The 17,610-nt window shown below is 40.7% G+C and overlaps 1 protein-coding gene across 1 annotated transcript in view; it reads right to left on the bottom strand.

Moving 5' to 3' along the window:
• Positions 1-385: 385 nt before the first annotated feature.
• Positions 386-17,610, bottom strand: part of LOC129100218 (chemokine-like protein TAFA-3) — a 32,356-nt gene continuing 15,131 nt past the window's right edge. Inside the window, exons 2-4 of the mRNA XM_054609794.1 lie at positions 8,094-8,243; positions 5,035-5,159; positions 386-1,210 (exon numbers count right to left, since the gene is read on the bottom strand). Coding sequence (XP_054465769.1) covers positions 1,199-1,210; positions 5,035-5,159; positions 8,094-8,243 — 287 coding nt within the window. The 3' untranslated portion in view covers positions 386-1,198. The remainder of the gene's footprint in view (positions 1,211-5,034; positions 5,160-8,093; positions 8,244-17,610) is intronic.

A 17,610-nucleotide genomic window follows, 5' to 3' on the forward strand; every position in this document is an offset into this window, starting at 1 on the left:
TTCAGAGCTGTTTGTTTGTAGCAGGAACTAAAGATGACACATTTTTATTAAAAAAATAACAGGAAAGCAATTACCAGATATTGATGACATTTCTTTGAGCCAACATAATTACACCAGTAGTTACAATTCATGATTTTGTGTTTTCTGATGCCTCAAGGTTTCTTGGAAATCAACTCATACTTACGTTATCAATCATGCTTATCGCTCTACACCTCCAATGGTTGGTTGAATCTTCACAAACATTTATTTTCAGGGCTAAAACAAAAGGCAAAGATTTATCTTTTCTTTTGAAAGGTTTTATTCATTTCATATAATACTGACACATGTACTCAATAGCGGTTAACAGGCGTTTAAAAACACAGATATTAAAACCATTAGAGCGTCACTTTATTTTTAGCCCCGTTGATTCCATGGACCATTTTTTACACGTTTACATGTTTCAATATACCGTAACATCTACTTGGTATTAGTCTAACCTCACCCTGAAAGGATTTTGACCTCTGTCAAAAAACAAAAGAAAGAAGAAGACTGACAAACTGTCTCCCCATTTTAAAAAATGGCATGTGGTAAGCCACAAACTATTCAAGGTAAAATATTCTTATGGAGGTGAGATCTGAAAGAAAGAGAGGTTCGGTATCAGATCTGAGAAACTTTTTGACAGCATCAGGTGTGTCATATGTGGCACAGTTAAATTTAAACGTGCCATCCCGACTACATGAGACAGCCATTGTGGATTCAAGCCCCCAATTTTTGTTGTGCCGTTCATAATGCAGGATAGCCGTCTAAAGTCCAGATCCCCTTTATTCCAAGTATGCGTATGGAACACAACTAAGCCATAGAAGAAAGATGAAGAATACTGATTGTTGTAAATAAAGTTGTTTTTTGTCATTTAATCAAGTGCTGTTCAGACATTGTTCACTCGGTTGAAGTTGTTGTTTGTAGAAGCAGTAAAGGATTGTGGGTGATACGGTCCTGTGCGGTAAGGGACCAAGGACACTCAGTAGTGTTTAAGTTGATGGAAGACGGTGTTAGAGTCCTGTCTCTTCAGCCTCCACATCTTGGATATCCTCAGAAAAAATTTAACAATTACTGGTTCCTCATAGAAGTCTGTCTGAGTGTGTTTCCTCACCACTGATTGGTCCTTTGTGCTATTTAAGTAACTCCAACGCCATTTCTGCTCTTCTTGAGAAGGACAGGACTATCGGGTCACCTGAAACAGGGAGAAAAGAAAGTGGGTCACTTAAAATAGTCCTAAAAAACAAATTTAGGATGAAGCCTGAAACAGAAAGCCAATTTTTGGTAGAACATATGAAATGACACAGTGCCATGCTGAACAGTCTGCTATTTGGAAATAATGGGAAGTGATTCATGTTGGTGGAGCACCGACATCGTGGCTAGCACGGTGTCTGTCTCTTCTGGCAAGAAACTAAACTAGACACAGCTTGAATTATGGCAGTCGGCCCACAATGCCTCACTCTCAGCACCTGGCTCACTGCCATGTAATTTCGTCTCTTTGTCGAGACGGCTTCTCTAATCACATGGTTTCTTTATCTCGTCTATCCATCTTTCCATTTTCTTTGCTCATGGAATCACTTTTGGTTTATTCCAAGCTAATAGGAGACATTTTCAACCAACCAATGACCAAACATACACAAATTGCTGTCTAACTGCCAGTGCATTCTGCATGTAATACACCAGTCTCCCCAAGTCTACTTTTTTTTTGCCTTTCTTTCTCATTGAGTTTCCCAGCGGCTCCCCTCTTAGCTCCAACACATGCTATCCCCGCTGTATTTCCTGTTGAGGGACTCAGTCTTTTGTCCGGCCCAGGTGCCAGCTAACAAAGTGTGAAGGCCAGCAATCACTGAGAGAGCTCAGAGGAGCGTTTCCTCCAAGCTGGGAGCTGAAACTGTTCTACTGTATCTGCCTCCGATGGCTCCAGGCCACCTTTCCTGTGCCCAATCCCATTGCTTTCAGGCATCTACTCCTGTGCCTGATCAAAGAGACTGCAGGCGTTTGTTGTCATGCCAGTTCACTATACACACGCACTTCACTGTGGCTTCCATGCTCTAAGGTGTTTCAAAGTCCCTTTAGGTGTTCATCCCCTTGCCTGTTTAATATGCCTGTAGGTGGCAGTTTCTGTGCCCAATTAGAAAGCGGATTTAGGTAGTTAGATCTCAATATAAAAATACGCAAGCAGTGCTCAAGTGTCACATCTAGAGGCCTTTCCAGGTCCATTAGTGCCACGGTTTCATCATTTCACAACTTTGAACAGTCTACACAAGTGGCTGCTCAGATGGCCAAAAGGCAGATGTCCCCTACAGTCCTCCATTGTAAACACTCTTTATGACTCACTCAGTCACACAAAGTAAGATTATGGAAAGCTATTATTTAAATATTCTTCGATAATCTAAAAGCTGCATCGATTTACCTTAACACAGGTCTTGATTCCCTGTTTGTATTGTTTCTATCGAAAGTGCTTTCAGAATATGTTGCGTAAAGACCTCTTCAGGTTGATTTTGCTTGTAGTGTGTTGCATAGGTTTAGTGTTGACGTAAGTTTTCTATGTAGGAAATCAAACATACACCTTTGTTAACTCTTTGTTAATGTGTCAGTGCATGTGCATCTACTGTATGCAAATGAACACATACACACACACAAACACACACAAACACAGACACACACACACACATGCCTTGCCGTGTATGACAGCTCAGTGGTTTGGCAGCCCGGCCGTGTCTGTCTGCTCATCCATATGATATTATTTGGTATTGATCGAGCTGTCATCCATTCCCTCCCTCTCTCCTCCCTCTGCCCTCCTCCTCTCCTCCTCTCCTCTTCTCCCAGCCAGGAATGGATGGAGGAAAGGAGGGAGAGTGCCAAACCCTTTTTTGTGTTTTTTGCCTGCTCTGTGTACCCAGACACACAAGCATAAGCTCCTTATCAGCTAACCAGTACCAATATTCTTTTATCTTCCTTTCGCCCCTGCCTCCACGTGTTATTTTTTCTTTCTCATCCATCTCCCTCTAGCTCTTTCTTCCTTTTTCCCTGCCTTCTCTCTCTCTCTCATCCTCATTCTCTCTCACTCGAGCGTCAATTTCAATTTACGAGCGAGTCTTAATGGGACTATAAGAGAATGTTCGATGCTATTGATCTGGATGCTTGCGCATCTTGACCTCAACGTACCACAACAGAGGAGAAAAAAAATCACACTTTTTTTATCATCAGGCAAACACATCAGCTAAAACACTCAAATACTGTAAACATACACACACACACAACACACACACACACACACACACACACACACACACACACACACACACACACACACACACACACACACACACACACACACACACACACACACACACACACAGATCATTGATCAAAGACCTGAAAGCAAGAGACAGCAAATATTTGTGCTCTTTCAAACCACGACAGAGTCAATGATAAAGTGATGCTCAACAGAATCTGGTTTGCTTTGATCCCGTTCAAGAAATTATGAATGCACTCTTTTGGTTTGATAAGACTAAATGCATGAGATCAGATATATGATTCAACTTCAGAACGGCACTCACATATTCAGAAATTACATCATCTTCATAACTGATCAACCCTCGTGTGCCTCTCTCTTCAATTATGCCCGCTGCAATCTCCAAGACCACTCTGTCGTTTTCTATTTCCATCTCTTTGTCTGTTTATCTGGCTGTGGTGTGAGAAATTAATGTGTAAAGTTCAGTAACATTTATGAAGAGCCTAACACAAATTTGAGTTTGGGCCAGCACAGCAGAAAAAGTATTTTAAAAAGTGAGAAGGGGCTGTTGAGAAGGAGAGAGTGTAACTTGAGGGTGTGAGATCCACTTTGCTAGATGAGAGGTGAGTGGATGAAAAAGCCGGGAAGGAATTCTTAATCAGCCAGGTGTATAGGACAAATTCTCCAAGGGTTTTTAAAGAAAGAGAGATTGGCGAAGAGAGGAGCCCACGCTTGTATTGCGCTTTACTCATCCCTCTCTTTTCCCAAGGAGATGCACTCTCCCTCCTCTGACCACGCCTTCAATCAATTATTTAGGCAGAAAACAAAGGTCTGCTCCCGCCATGAATAATGGAAGATGAAAAGGCAGAGAGAAGGATGGAGGTTAGCAAACAGAAGCATACAGTGACAAGAGGTGAGTCCGCACAAATTCCCTCCTATGACAGGCAGCCGAGAGTCTGCTCAGGTCGAGTCACTGAAGAGAAGCCAACACATGCCGGGGCTGAGCAGAGAGATATAGGCTATAATGTACAATCACACCTACACACACACACACACACACACACACACACACACACACACACACACACACACACACACACACACACACACACACACACACACACACATAAAGACACAGATAAATGGACTTACTTGAAAATACTTGAAAAGTGAGAAAATACAAGTATGACCACACACATTCACAAAGCGCACATACTGTATTATGGGCGAAAAGGAGCGTAAAAACTATCCAAGGACAATTACCACTCTAGTGTATCTGCTTGGTGAGTTGTTTTTGCATCAAGTCAGATGGCATACCAGTCAGACGCCAGGAAACAGGGCAAGTGGGAGTGAAGGGAATTGTGATGTGCTCTCTGCCTGTGTGTGTGTGTGTGTGTGTGTGTGTGTGTGTGTGTGTGTGTGTGTGTGTGTGTGTGTGTGTGTGTGTGTGTGTGTGTGTGTGTGTGTGTGTGTGTGTGTGTGTGAGTGTTCCTGTTGGCCTTGTTTTACTTTAGAGACGGTTTGATGTTAGATCCAAGATGGGCAGGATGAGAAAGTAAAGGGAGAGAAATTGGGTGAGAAACATAATGATATGGAGGGAAAGAGAGAAAAGAGTAGGGGATGGAGACATATAGCACGACCGAGGTGGAAGTGGGTCACTTGGTGGTTGGTCTGACCTTGTACGTGCATGCATGTATGTGGGAGAGGGATGAGAAAAGTGTTCTTAGTGTGAGAGAGATCATTTGAGATATTACAGAGGGAGAGATTGTGTGAATACCAACCTTTGTGGTCTTGACTTTGTTGCCTGTGCTGCAGCTCCATCCTGTGAGGTCTGGGAGAACCTTACACTCTTCACCATCCATACACGGCTGCATCTGACACCACCACTTCTGAGCTACAATGGAGGCTGGGGGGGAAGAGAGAAGAGGGCGGAAAATATTTAGTTTGGTAAAGAAGGGACTCGATGTTTGTGGGTGTGTTTTCCTTCAGTGCTTTAATGTGTTTCAACACTGTGTATTTGGGAATTTCACCAAAATGTGAATTAATATTGGAGTTGGGCGCATCAAGTTAAACCGTTGTTAGTAGAGCTTTAATCACTCATTTCTGTTTAATACAAGGTTGTACCCATCCGACTTTTTCAACCCCGGTCCTGAAAGTGATACCTGGGCTTAAGGTGTCGGCCGATACCAAGTACCGATCTGATACCACTGTTTAATAATAAGCCGCATGCCTAACTGTGTGGAAGAGACTAGCATCATTCTTGTAGATCGATCAGCCTTGATTTAAAAGCTCTAGTCGGAAGCACTTATTCTCCATTTTGGTGCCATTAAACCATTGCTGAAGAATAGGCTGCAACCAGATGATGGAATTAAAAGACTGCCAGTCAAATCTCAAACAAATGGAAACGCTGTGGATAACTTGAGGTAAATATGGTATCTCTGTTTTCATCTGCAACACTCTTCGTCTCTTCAGTGGAGTGGCAGCTTCAGTTGAAATCACATTCTCCATGCCACGATTTATTTGCTAAGTCTGATTCCATTGCACATTGTCTCATTTTGCTCATTACTACATACAGTTATTACTGTATGTGTGGGCATTGGATTATGTGGATTTAATCAGCACAGAAGGGTTCCTTTACATTTTCAAATAATGTGGGAAAAAAGGACAAAAATAGAGCAAAGATATGCGTGAGACAGCTGGGATATGACGTAATCTATTTGGGTTTAGAGTATATCCGTTTACAACAATTCAAACCCAAAAACTAATAGATTTTTTCTTTAGGAAACACAAAAGAGTAGAAGGCTTAGAAAGACCAGACACATCAAGAACAAGCTGATTAAATATCAACAAAAAGAAAAAAAATGCAAATAACACTCACCTTAGTAAAGGCTAACAGACTGAATGTGAAAATATATGAGCAATGTTCTCATTAATATCCTTTAATTATTTGTCACTCTTAAGACTAAATAAGACTAAGATGTAATAACATGTTTAGCATGTAAGGATTTCAGTAATTGACACTCAAACTTAGAAACTAAATACTTAGGCAGAAAACAGCCTGTGCTCTGTGACATAATTCCCAGGGGATTAGAGACACTTTGAGATATTTTTCTTGAACAGTCCAACTTTGCAGTAGTGTCTGAGGAATATTCAGGGGGATTTCGTAGTAATGAGATATTGCAGATCCCAGTCCCAGTCCCAGTATACAAAGCTCAGGCCGACTTTCATCAAGACATCATTATTTTGTCTGTCAGAATTTGTGTCAGCTCAATATTGATGTCATACCCTCAGGCAATTTAAGAGTTTTTATGGTTTATAAACCCTTTCTAAGTGGAGAGAGACGTGAGCATTTAAAATGTATTCAAGTGCTATTTGTATATACTTCTGTACTTAACTAAACTGGTGATAAATCTCTGACAACCATGGTTTTTAAATTATTTCGAGTTTTAGCATGAAACCTAAAGGCAAGAAACAAGAGAGCCAGAGAGACTGCAGTCTGTGATTTCATCAAATGCCACTCATAGCTGCAGCGGGTGCAGGACACTGATTTTGTGGACACAGGAACAGTAGCCAGGGGGATTTCTGGGTATACGGGTTCATTTTCTAGCCTAGAATAATTGTTAGCACTTCCGTGAAACAAAGCTCATTTCTGTGTAAAAGCATAAATACACATTTTGGTCTGCAGAATCAAGCTTTCATTCGTTGTCAACAAAGCAGCTCCAGAAAGAAAACTGTTCCAGCAGATTCTGATATTCTCTACAGGTTTCATGTTGGGAGTCTGTTTATGTTCAAATAATGTTAGTTTAAGTTTAAGGACGTCCACAGTGGTTTATCTTTTCCGACACGGCGGTTGCAATATGGTTCCATTCTCTTCTGTTCAGCGGCTACAAGGACACTGGCAACCAGTATTTTCTCTACCAGTATACAAACATACTGCCAAGAGAGTATTGACAACTGTGTATTCACTGTCAAATCAAAGTTTACGACAGTCATTTAATAATTTTCATGTCAATTTTCAGAGGGGAGTGGCACACACCAGAACAAATGTTTAAAATGGTCAGATGTATGAAGTATGATCTAATGAAAAATTTCCTACAGAAATTCTGGGTCTAATAACACTTAGTTATGTTTTTGAGTGCCACATTTGTGAGGATTATTGCGTCAGGATCGGCCAGGCGGTATAAATTATATTCTAGTTCGAGACACTTTTGTGAGGGAATCGACCTTTTATAGCAAATGGTTGTAAAATGAAATTTGGCAGAAAAGGCTCCGCTCTTTGAGGTAGCTTTTAAAGAATTCAGGCAGCAACAAGACAGGGGGAGCTAATCCATTGGTCCCTAACAAACACATACATGTACATCAGATAAGGAATACCAAAAGATGAAGCATATGAGGAGGTTGGGAGCATATCAGGAGAGTAATGGTGAAAAACAATCAGGTTATAATAGTTGCGCTATGTACTTGCATAAATGAGATTTGATGATTTCTTTTTTAGCCAGTCCCTTTTTTTTTCGCTAAAATGCTTCTAACTTGTTTACCTGGGTTAAGGTCATAAATTAGTTAAAGGGACAGTTTACCCCATCAGAACTGCTTGTCGGTTGGTGAAAGAGTTTGTATTGGATTTACAATACATGGCGGTTAATCTTTACACCCCTAGTAGGTACCAACTGGGTAATCCAAGTGACAAAATTAGTGTTTTGCCTGAATTAACACTATACTCCAGCATCATACACTGAAAAAGTATTAATCAACATGAAAACATTTTAAAAGGCTTTTTATCACACTACTTAGACCAGGTGTGGGAGGGTGCAAATACGTACACACAAACAGTAGTACATACCATCAACACAAGAGGGCATGGCCCGGGTGGTGCCAGCGACCTGTCCAGGGAAGCAGGAACATTTGACTGTCTGAGATCTCTCCTCGATCTTGTTCTTGTTGCAGCAGCGATGGGCAGCGATCACCTCACACGTCCCTGCCTTCACCTGCACTGGAATACAGAGACAGAAATACTGTTTTCAGTATACCAGGCTCATTTAATCCAACAAGTGATCTTGTATAAAACATTAACATTATGTGTGCAGACAGACAGAGAGAAGGACGGACATTTTGTTATCAGATTAGCTTGGTTCCAGACCAATGAATTGCTGCCCAAGTCTCAGTTTTTTCAAATAGTTGTGGTGTTGTTTAAAAAAAACCAAAAAACAATCAGAGCTTTGTTGATGTGATTATCTACCTGCGCATGTTTCAGGAAAATTGTCACAAAAATGGCAACACGTGTAGACCAATGCAGCTATACAGCTTGTTATAATTAACCCTACAGAAGTAATAACACTTAAATGAAACTTGATAGGACAGAAGTGTAAGTCACGGCCAAAGGATTCCAAGAAAACAACCATCCCATTAACAAACAAAAAGTGGCAACATGAATGAAAGAGCAATTCATGATTATGAGACCATTATCAGCTAGCCATAAGCCACAAAATACCACTTTATAATCAGATCTATCAAATTAAGAGTCTTTATTTACATACTGACGTTGGCACAAACAAAACCATGCACCCCTGTAAAAACACATATTTGGCTTACTTACTAACACTCACACATCGCACAACACAAATATAGCAAATCTGGAAGTCCCAGTTTCTTACTGCATTGCTAATGACCCACAGCTTTTTCTTCACGAAGAGGATCTGTATAGAAAATGCATGTAAAGTCTCTTGTGGCCCTTCTGTAATACACAGGGAATAGAATGGTAACTCAGTAATTGAAAGAGAGAAAAACAACCAATGTTCGTATTGAATAAACTGATTTGACTGTACGATATAGCAATTCCAAGAGAGAATTAGCTTTAATACTAATGAAGGGTAGATGTAGGAAGCCCCTTCACTTCTTCTATAGCTACCTCTTTGTATGCACATTTATATACACACACTTCAATCAGACAGCTGTGTGGTTAATTAACAACAAGTCCACCCCGAGCACAGAAGTCCCTTGAGTCAACTAAGAGAGAAGGAACAAAGAAATGACTTTTGAAGATTTGTGATGATGTCAACACATGGCCCTTTCATACCAGCCTTTCATCAAATACATTAAAATGTCAAGGACAAACAATACGTCTTGTCAAGAGCACTGTGTGCAAGAATACTGCGTGTGTGCGCGCCTATTTGGTACGATCTGTCTACCAGCTTTGCTTGCATTTGCACTTGTGTAGAATTTGCTGCGTTGTTGTGTGTGTTTGTCAGTATACGTGTGCATGTTTGTAAAGTCTTATGGTTGCAAAAGTCAAAGCCTGGTGGGTGCTTTTTGATTTTACACACAGTTGTTGGAAGTTACTGCTATTTCCATTACAAAAGAGCCGCCCATAATACAACAAAGGGTGCACACTGCGTGGCAATGAAAACCAAGGCAGAAAACAATGACTCTACTCTGACCGAAGAGTATTTAAAAGTCAAGCCAAACTGTCAAGCCAAACTGAAAAACAGAGTTTGAATATATTAAACAGGCTAACAGAGATTTGAAAAGTTCTTAATTTGCTCCGTTAATGAGAAAAAGACAAAGCTGCAATCCTGCAAAGCCCAGTCCAATTATCATCTCGGTGAAAAGCACAGTCTAATATCTCACCCACTGTGTGTCTGCCTCTCATCGTTCTTTTTCATGTCCTCTTATTTCTCTTTTTGATCCACTAGCAGTGGATTGTGATGGTGGTTGACTGATCTGTCCATCTGTCTGTCCATCAGTCCAACACTTTGGTCCACAGAAAGATATCTCATCACACAAATTACAACAACATTTGGTGTCAATATTAATGGGCCCCAGAGAATGACTCCCACAAGGAATTGGTGATCACCTCACCATTGCTTTATCTTCATTATCAGACAGAGACTTTCATTTGTATACAAGAAATATCCACACGTGACCGCAGCTTGAACTGTATCTACTCACCGTAGTGACCCTTCAACCTTTTTTCTATTCCCACACCTCAGGTCACACTTTTATGATCCAAACAAGATCTCTGTCCGTTTTGGTTTTACATATCATTTACGCAAACAACAACTTCAGGCCGAATTGTCCAGTTTGTACTCGTGACAAATAAATGGCCAGTTTGCCATGAAATTGAAATTTGTGTCTCTCCCTGAGAGAATTAATTGTTTTTGATTTGATAATACTCTGACTTTCTTTGTGCCTCTCTTAAACCGACATTTTACTTTCAGGAAGATATGTCATAATCTAACCTGCTAACTGTTACACTTTTAACCCCCAATAACTGCTTGTAAACTATATTTTGAATAATATAGCAAGCTGATTACATTTTTCCTCCCTCAGAGGGAGAACCTTTTTGAAATGTGCAATTTCTCTAGATCACTGTGACATTTTTATGTGGCAAAGCTGGAAGAATATCCAAAAACAGTATGCCATTCATGCCATCCAACACTTTCATGTCCTAGTCTGAAATTGGAGCCTCTACAGATTGCTATTGGGCTTCAGAGTTTTAGTTTTGTTTGATACTAATACCTCTCATTTTTCCTTTTGCCCTCGCCCTCTATCTATCTTTGTTCAACTCTAATTGACTTGCTTCGTTTTGTTTTTTTAAGTATAAAGTTTGGCAATCTTGTTGACCAACAATCAGCTTAGGAAAATCAACACACAGAGAGTGAACACACCTCCCGGCCCTTATTAGGTTCATCACCTGCATCAGTAATTGACTCAGCATTAGTAGGAGCGGCAGTGCACTAAGCCGAGCATAGAGGAATAATGAGGAGATTGGGGTGTGATGACTTTACTGGAGGGATATAAAAGTTCATTGACGCTTGATTAAGCAAATTATGTTAATAGATGGCAATACATTTCTTTAATATGTACCATATGGTTAACTAAATATGTGCTAAATATGAGTTATGATGTTTGAGTGATTATTTTGGCACTGCTCGATATGTAAATGTCTACAACAGACTGTCATACTTTATTTAACACATTCTCTAATTGTCAGCTGAATCGTTGCCTGTTCATGGTATTACTCTATAAAGTTAATTTGACAACTTTTATTACTTTTAAAAACCATTACTGCTGCCAGGTGGCAGTAACAGTCTTAAAATCACAGACAAAAACACTGAAGAAGTGCGAAACTGAGCGCCGAAGACCCCCGGTCCAAAACTGTTTGATTATTATAATTGTTTTGATTGCTGCTGTTCATGTTTTAAAGAAAAGCCCAGTGGAACTGTAATCATCCTGTCTGCGCTCTCGTTGTGGTTTTAACCCTCCAAATCAACCTTTAAAATATGAAAATTGCAAAAACACATTCTGGGGACGATGGCTTTTTTAAAAGAATGCAGTGCTCAATGTGTCAAAAAGGCTGTTTTAACAGCAATGATTTCACATTTGATAAAAGGGAAACTGGCAGTCTCTGCTTCTGTTCGGCTCTTAGTGTGAGGTCATGTAGTTTTACTGTGCCTCAACATCAATCTCAATACGTTCCATTTTTCAACAATCAAAACAGTTCTTTTTTGCGATGGATTTGTGCTGAATATGTTAAATATTTAAAGTGCATTTTAAGTATTTTTTTTCAGACCTCTCTGGTTTGCAATAACATAATGGAGGGCATAATCGAGACAGTGCATTATTTCAGACTGTAATTTCTCATCTTGGTTTGACATGTTCCCACAACAGAAGGTAGAAGTGGGACATCATGACTTTAAAAGTTATCAGGCAAGAGCAGAAAACATGGACCCTAATGTTTTCTTGTGACTCCTTTGTTGACGATCACTCACCTCATTCATCATTCTCACTTACGGAGAAAGTAAAAAAATAAGGAAGGACATGTTTTTACCAGCATCATGCCATGGTCACACCGGCTGTTGCACATGCTACTGCTGCTTTTGTTGCTGCTTTTGTTGTTGTTTAGCCTGGTAGACCTGAAGGCTTTATATTTTGGCTTTATGTTGGTTGGATGGACCCAAGATTTATGATCATAGAATCTTTTATATTTGTGATATAAAAAAAACCAAACTCTTTTACATGGAGCATAAAGGGATTCCAGGGTAAAATACATTAAAGATATGATAGAAAACTGATCAATACTCCCAGAAATAAGTGCATACAGTGTTTAGTGAGAGAGAGAGAGAGAGAGAGAGAGAGAGAGAGAGAAAGAGAGAGAGAGAGAAGACTAATGATGCTAAACTACACTTAAAAAACATCCAGTTCATTTTTAATAGGTGAGTGCAACCCTCTTCTTATTTTCTAAATGGCGATTATCTAACTTAGCAATCTCTCTTATACTTCAGCTATCCATTTTTGCTCTACTCCATTTTCTTCCTTTTCCTCCTCCTCCTTATCTTCTCCATCTATCTCACCTCATCCTACTGCGATTTCATAAATGACCGCTCCTTTTCTCAATCTCTCTTAGCCACTCCAGCACCCCATTTTCACACAGCAAACTCAGCAGGGTAGCAAACCATTATCCTCAATCACAGGCCTTAAATCAGAGAATTTTACACCTTCTATGTGTTCTCCCTCTCTTGCCTTGTCTCTCTCTCTCACACTGTCGATGTCTCTCCCCCTCTGTAAGCCCCCTCCCATCTCTCTCCATGGCATGGGGACTTGTTATCCCTGCCTCTCTTAACACAGCAGTGGCTGTTAACCCCATTTACTAATGATGACAAGCTACTGACAGACTAACAGATGGGCAGATTGCCCTGTGTTTGTGCGTGTGTGCGTGTGTGTGTGCGTGTGTGTGTGTGTGTGTGTGTGTGTGCGCGTGTGCATGTGTGTGTTGCACGGTTTTGCTGACACACACAAAGCTTTGAGATAGGTCTCTTGGTCCCAGCGGCGGGTACTTCTTTCAAATGCCATTCCTACCACTGGGGGCCTCTCTCTCTCGCTAGGAGAGACTGTCTCACACACACACACACACACACACACACACACACACACACACACACACACACACACACACACACACACACACACACACACACACACACACACACACACACACACACACACACACACACACACACACACACACACACACACACACACACACACACACACACACGTTGTGCCATCCACCTATACTGTATATAAACCTCCTTTGCCAAATAAGACGCCTCTCCAGTAGAGCTTTACTCTTCACATCCATGATTAGCCACAACCAATGGTAGAAATTGGACAGCCTGCAAGTAGCCTGCAAGTAGCCATTATGTCACCGAGCTGACAGTTCCACATATTTGCTCACAGCTCTGCCAGCAGCCTGCTCCTCTCCTCGTTTTGTTTTCTCCCGCCAGTTTGTTTCGGACAATAAGAAAGATCCCCAAAATGTTCTCTATGTCAAGCTTCCAGGTTTGGGACACCTTGTTACCCAGAAATAGTTTTTGCCACACAGATCCACAAGATAACATTTCCTCAGCATCACAAATATCTACAAATGACTCTATGAATGAGCACAATCCATTGATCTATTTCATCCAGAATATGTTTAAAAGCCACAAAGACTCATATTAAGATAATGCTATCTTGATTCTTTTGTGTGATTCATGTCTATGGGCAGTTAAGCAGGTGGAGACTGAGACAGAATATTTAAGTGTTATGGGAACTCACTGTAGGAAGGTGGAGAGACGTTTGGTCATGTGTTCTGTGGGAGCGTCTTTCATGAGAATGAATGAGCTGTCATGTTTGGATTCATCACTATTTAATACATTGCTTTATTATATTGAACGTATAAGGCAGCCAGTACCTAAAATTACTGTTATGGAAACAAAAGCAGCTATTGTGGAGGTGACCGTCTCATGGGATTGTAGACAATGAATGCATTCTGTACTGATTGTACAAAGTCTTCACAGTTCAAGTTGGCTCTTTATAATACAAAATAAATAAAATTAAATCTCTGTAGAGGCACACTTGACGCCAAGAGAATATGTAAGCAAAGCAGCTGCGGGAGCTGATTATCCTTTATCGGGTCTTATTAAAGTATTGGCCTGATGCGTGAATGAACTTACCAGTGAGATAAATGCTTTTTGTTGTAGGTCTCATATTTTTGAAGAAACTGAATATGTTTCAGCTTAATTGACTAAATCACCCATTTTAAGTTATTATTTGTTGTTTATGCATTTATAGATTGCATATTTAAAAAAAGCATTTGCCTGTCTGGTGAGTGAAAATATACAATAAAAAATGACTGCTTCAAATTACCTAATGTATCCATGGTGCATATAGATACACTATATTAATCACATATTTAGTATGTATAAATATTTAAGTAATTCCCCAAGGCCCATCGTGTTCTTTTCACAAAGAGCATATTTAGAAATGGAAATTCACTTCAGACTGCCAAATGAATTAGATTACAATGTAGGATTCCCAGTGCATGTGTGTGTGTGCTTATCAGTGCATGTACGTCCATACATTTGTGTTAATAATTAGATTACATTGGCCTCTGAGATGGCACCATTCGTTATGAATCGTAAACACAGAGCAAATTAAAATTCCGTTTAAGAGCCTGCCAAGAAAATTAGCATTGAGAGGAAGGGACTCACACACACTCGACCACTACTGCTTTTTTCTTTTTCCTCGACCCTGTTTTCTATTCTCCCTGAAAGCTTTCGGCATCTTTACAACTCCATCCCACCTCTCTTCTCATCTACTGCCACACATCTTTTAACAGTTATTCTTTAAATGTTAAAAATACACAACAAGTATAAACAAATATTTTCTCTCTCTCTCTCTTGGGACATAAGTAAAGGTATTAAAGCTGGAAGAACGTCATTTTATTTTCTTTACTCCATGAATTACTTATGGTTATGAACTAATATTGACATTGTACCCCCTATGCTGTGTCTCTCATATTGTGTGTGTGTGTGTGCGTGTGTGTGTGTGTGCGTGTGCGTGTGTGTGTGCGTGTGTGTGTGTGTGTGTGTGTGTGTGTGTGTGTGTGTGTTGATGTATGGATGGCCAGACTGATCAATGGCAACCCCTGGAGAAGCTTGACTCCTCTCCCACACTAATGTCCCTCTCTGTTATAATAACCCTTGAGACCAGCAGGGTAAAAAAACACAAGAAGGGAGAGGAAGAGAAGCATTGGAACTCGTCCAGAGCCATGACAAACTTGTGCATATTTAATGGTTTATTCCAGGCTTAGTACAGCTAAGAATGTACTGCAATATACCTTCATCCTTGAAGCTTTTTTTCTTGGTTTTACAAAAGGGTTTATCTTTTTGTAAAGCCAAGTTTATCTTTTTTTTCTCAGACTCGTCATTTTTACTTGATGCTTTGACAACATTTTCCTTGGTACAATAATGCCAATATAGCATATTTAATTGTTTAAATTGCCCTTATTTTTCCTCCCTCCCAAAGCACAACAATACACAATGGCATTAACTACCACGGCAGGCGTGTCTGACAACAGAAAAATAAACTGAACTCAGCATGTCCCCCTCAGCAACACAGCAAAGTTGCATCACATGGCTTATTTTCCATATTATTTCCAATGAAATAAACAATATGACACAACATTGCAACAGCTGAAACTTAAAAATAGTGAACTAAATTCACTAGGTCTTTAATTTTCTGTGCTGGTCATTCTTAAATTGTTGCCTTGGTGGTCAGCAGATATTTGCTGGCTGTCTTTTCATATGTAAAACCACAAAATATTGTATTTGTAAAACCGATAGACAATGAGCTGAAACAGCGCTCTACAGCACACTCACACACGCTGTCCTATCACACTCCTTTCCTCAGCTCAGCGACCCAAAATGTGTGACTGACCACAATTGGAAACTGTTTGCTCACTGTGGCGGTTCCTGCCCACAATGTGACATAAATAGGGAGCGAAACAGAGAAAAGAAACACTGGTATCTGGCTCATCGGAATTGAGGTCTGAAAGACACAAATAAAAGCCGTGGACATCCACACAGAGGGGATCATCGCTGTCAGAGAATATGCCTCGCCAGAAATCACCCTACACATTTAGAATCACTCGTCAGCTTCAAATACTCATCGTTCTAATTGCATTTACTCCCCTGTCATAGTTCCTGTCACTCTTTCACCTTAACAACGGGACAATTGTTTCACTAAGAATGTGATAAGCTGCCTGCTGAACCACTCCATCTATAACACGCTCCATCCACCACCACGCACCCATCCCAGTACAAGTCATCTACACTGGCATGAGACCAGCTTGTCCTAGATTGTCTCCTTCCTATAACCACGCCCCTGGTTCTCTGTCACTGATCTCCGTGCAGTTTTAATGCAGCATTGACAAGGGAATTATCTCTCCCACACCACCACCACAGTCCTCCTGCTACATCATACAAGATTTTAGTTCATGCGACTGGACGGGCCCGGTGACACATGGCGTGTCATGACATAGCAGTAACCTCGCCACCACCATCGCTACCACCCCACAGCAGACGATTTATACTAATCTGTGCTTCAGGCGAGATATTAGGGCAGTGAATTGGGTATAAATTGTTAATATGCTCAGACGTATTAACACAGCATTACCACTCAGCCATTAACCTGTAGCGGCATATGTGTGTGTGTGTGTGTGTGTGTGTGTGTGTGTGTGTGTGTGTGTGTGTGTGTGTGTGTGTGTGTGTGTGTGTGTGTGTGTGTGTGTGTGTGTGTGTGTGTGTGCCCAGCGTGAGGACCTAATGTTTTAAGCCGTGTTAATTGTTAACTGCTGACTAGAGGTGACTTTTCACAAGCCCTATGGGGATGTCCAGGTCTCCTTTATCTGTATTTCGGTCTTCCTTTTCCCCCCCCCATGCTCTCTCTGAATTCATAAACCCATCCAGCCAAAGGAGTATTTACATCTTCTATCCCCTCCTACAGTTTCTAATGTGCATAGTTGTGGGGGAGCTCAGAGTCATGCCTCTTTTCATTTCTCTGACTGAAGCTGGTGTCTCTCTCTCTTTCTTTCTCTGCCTTTCAGTCTCTGTTCTCTCCTTCTCTGTGTCATCCTGGCAAACCAGTATAGACACAGAAACACAATGATTGAGTTCAGTCCAAACAACCCCCCCCTCCTCCGTTTTTTCTCTTTGTCAGTCAGCAAACAGAGAGTGGAGGAGAGATCTATAGCACCGCAGCCATGTTGATGATGATTTCATTCTGTCTGAATTCTTTGCCTGTCAAATGAATGAGGACGGACACTCGTAAACGTCAAGCTCTGTGTATTTCACTTTAACAGGTCGCCGTGTGTCTGTGTGCTTGACTGCATACTGTATGTGTGCGTGTGTGTGAGTCATGGTTGTTGTTTATGTCACTCTGTTGTAGAGGTGTCGTTTCACAGATCGAGATTAATCGCTTGCTACAGTGCTGTTTACTCTCTTTGAGAGACTGTACAGTCCCATATGTTACATCGC

Source organism: Anoplopoma fimbria, chromosome 12, assembly GCF_027596085.1.
Source record: "Anoplopoma fimbria isolate UVic2021 breed Golden Eagle Sablefish chromosome 12, Afim_UVic_2022, whole genome shotgun sequence".
In the NCBI taxonomy this organism is placed as follows: domain Eukaryota; kingdom Metazoa; phylum Chordata; class Actinopteri; order Perciformes; family Anoplopomatidae; genus Anoplopoma; species Anoplopoma fimbria.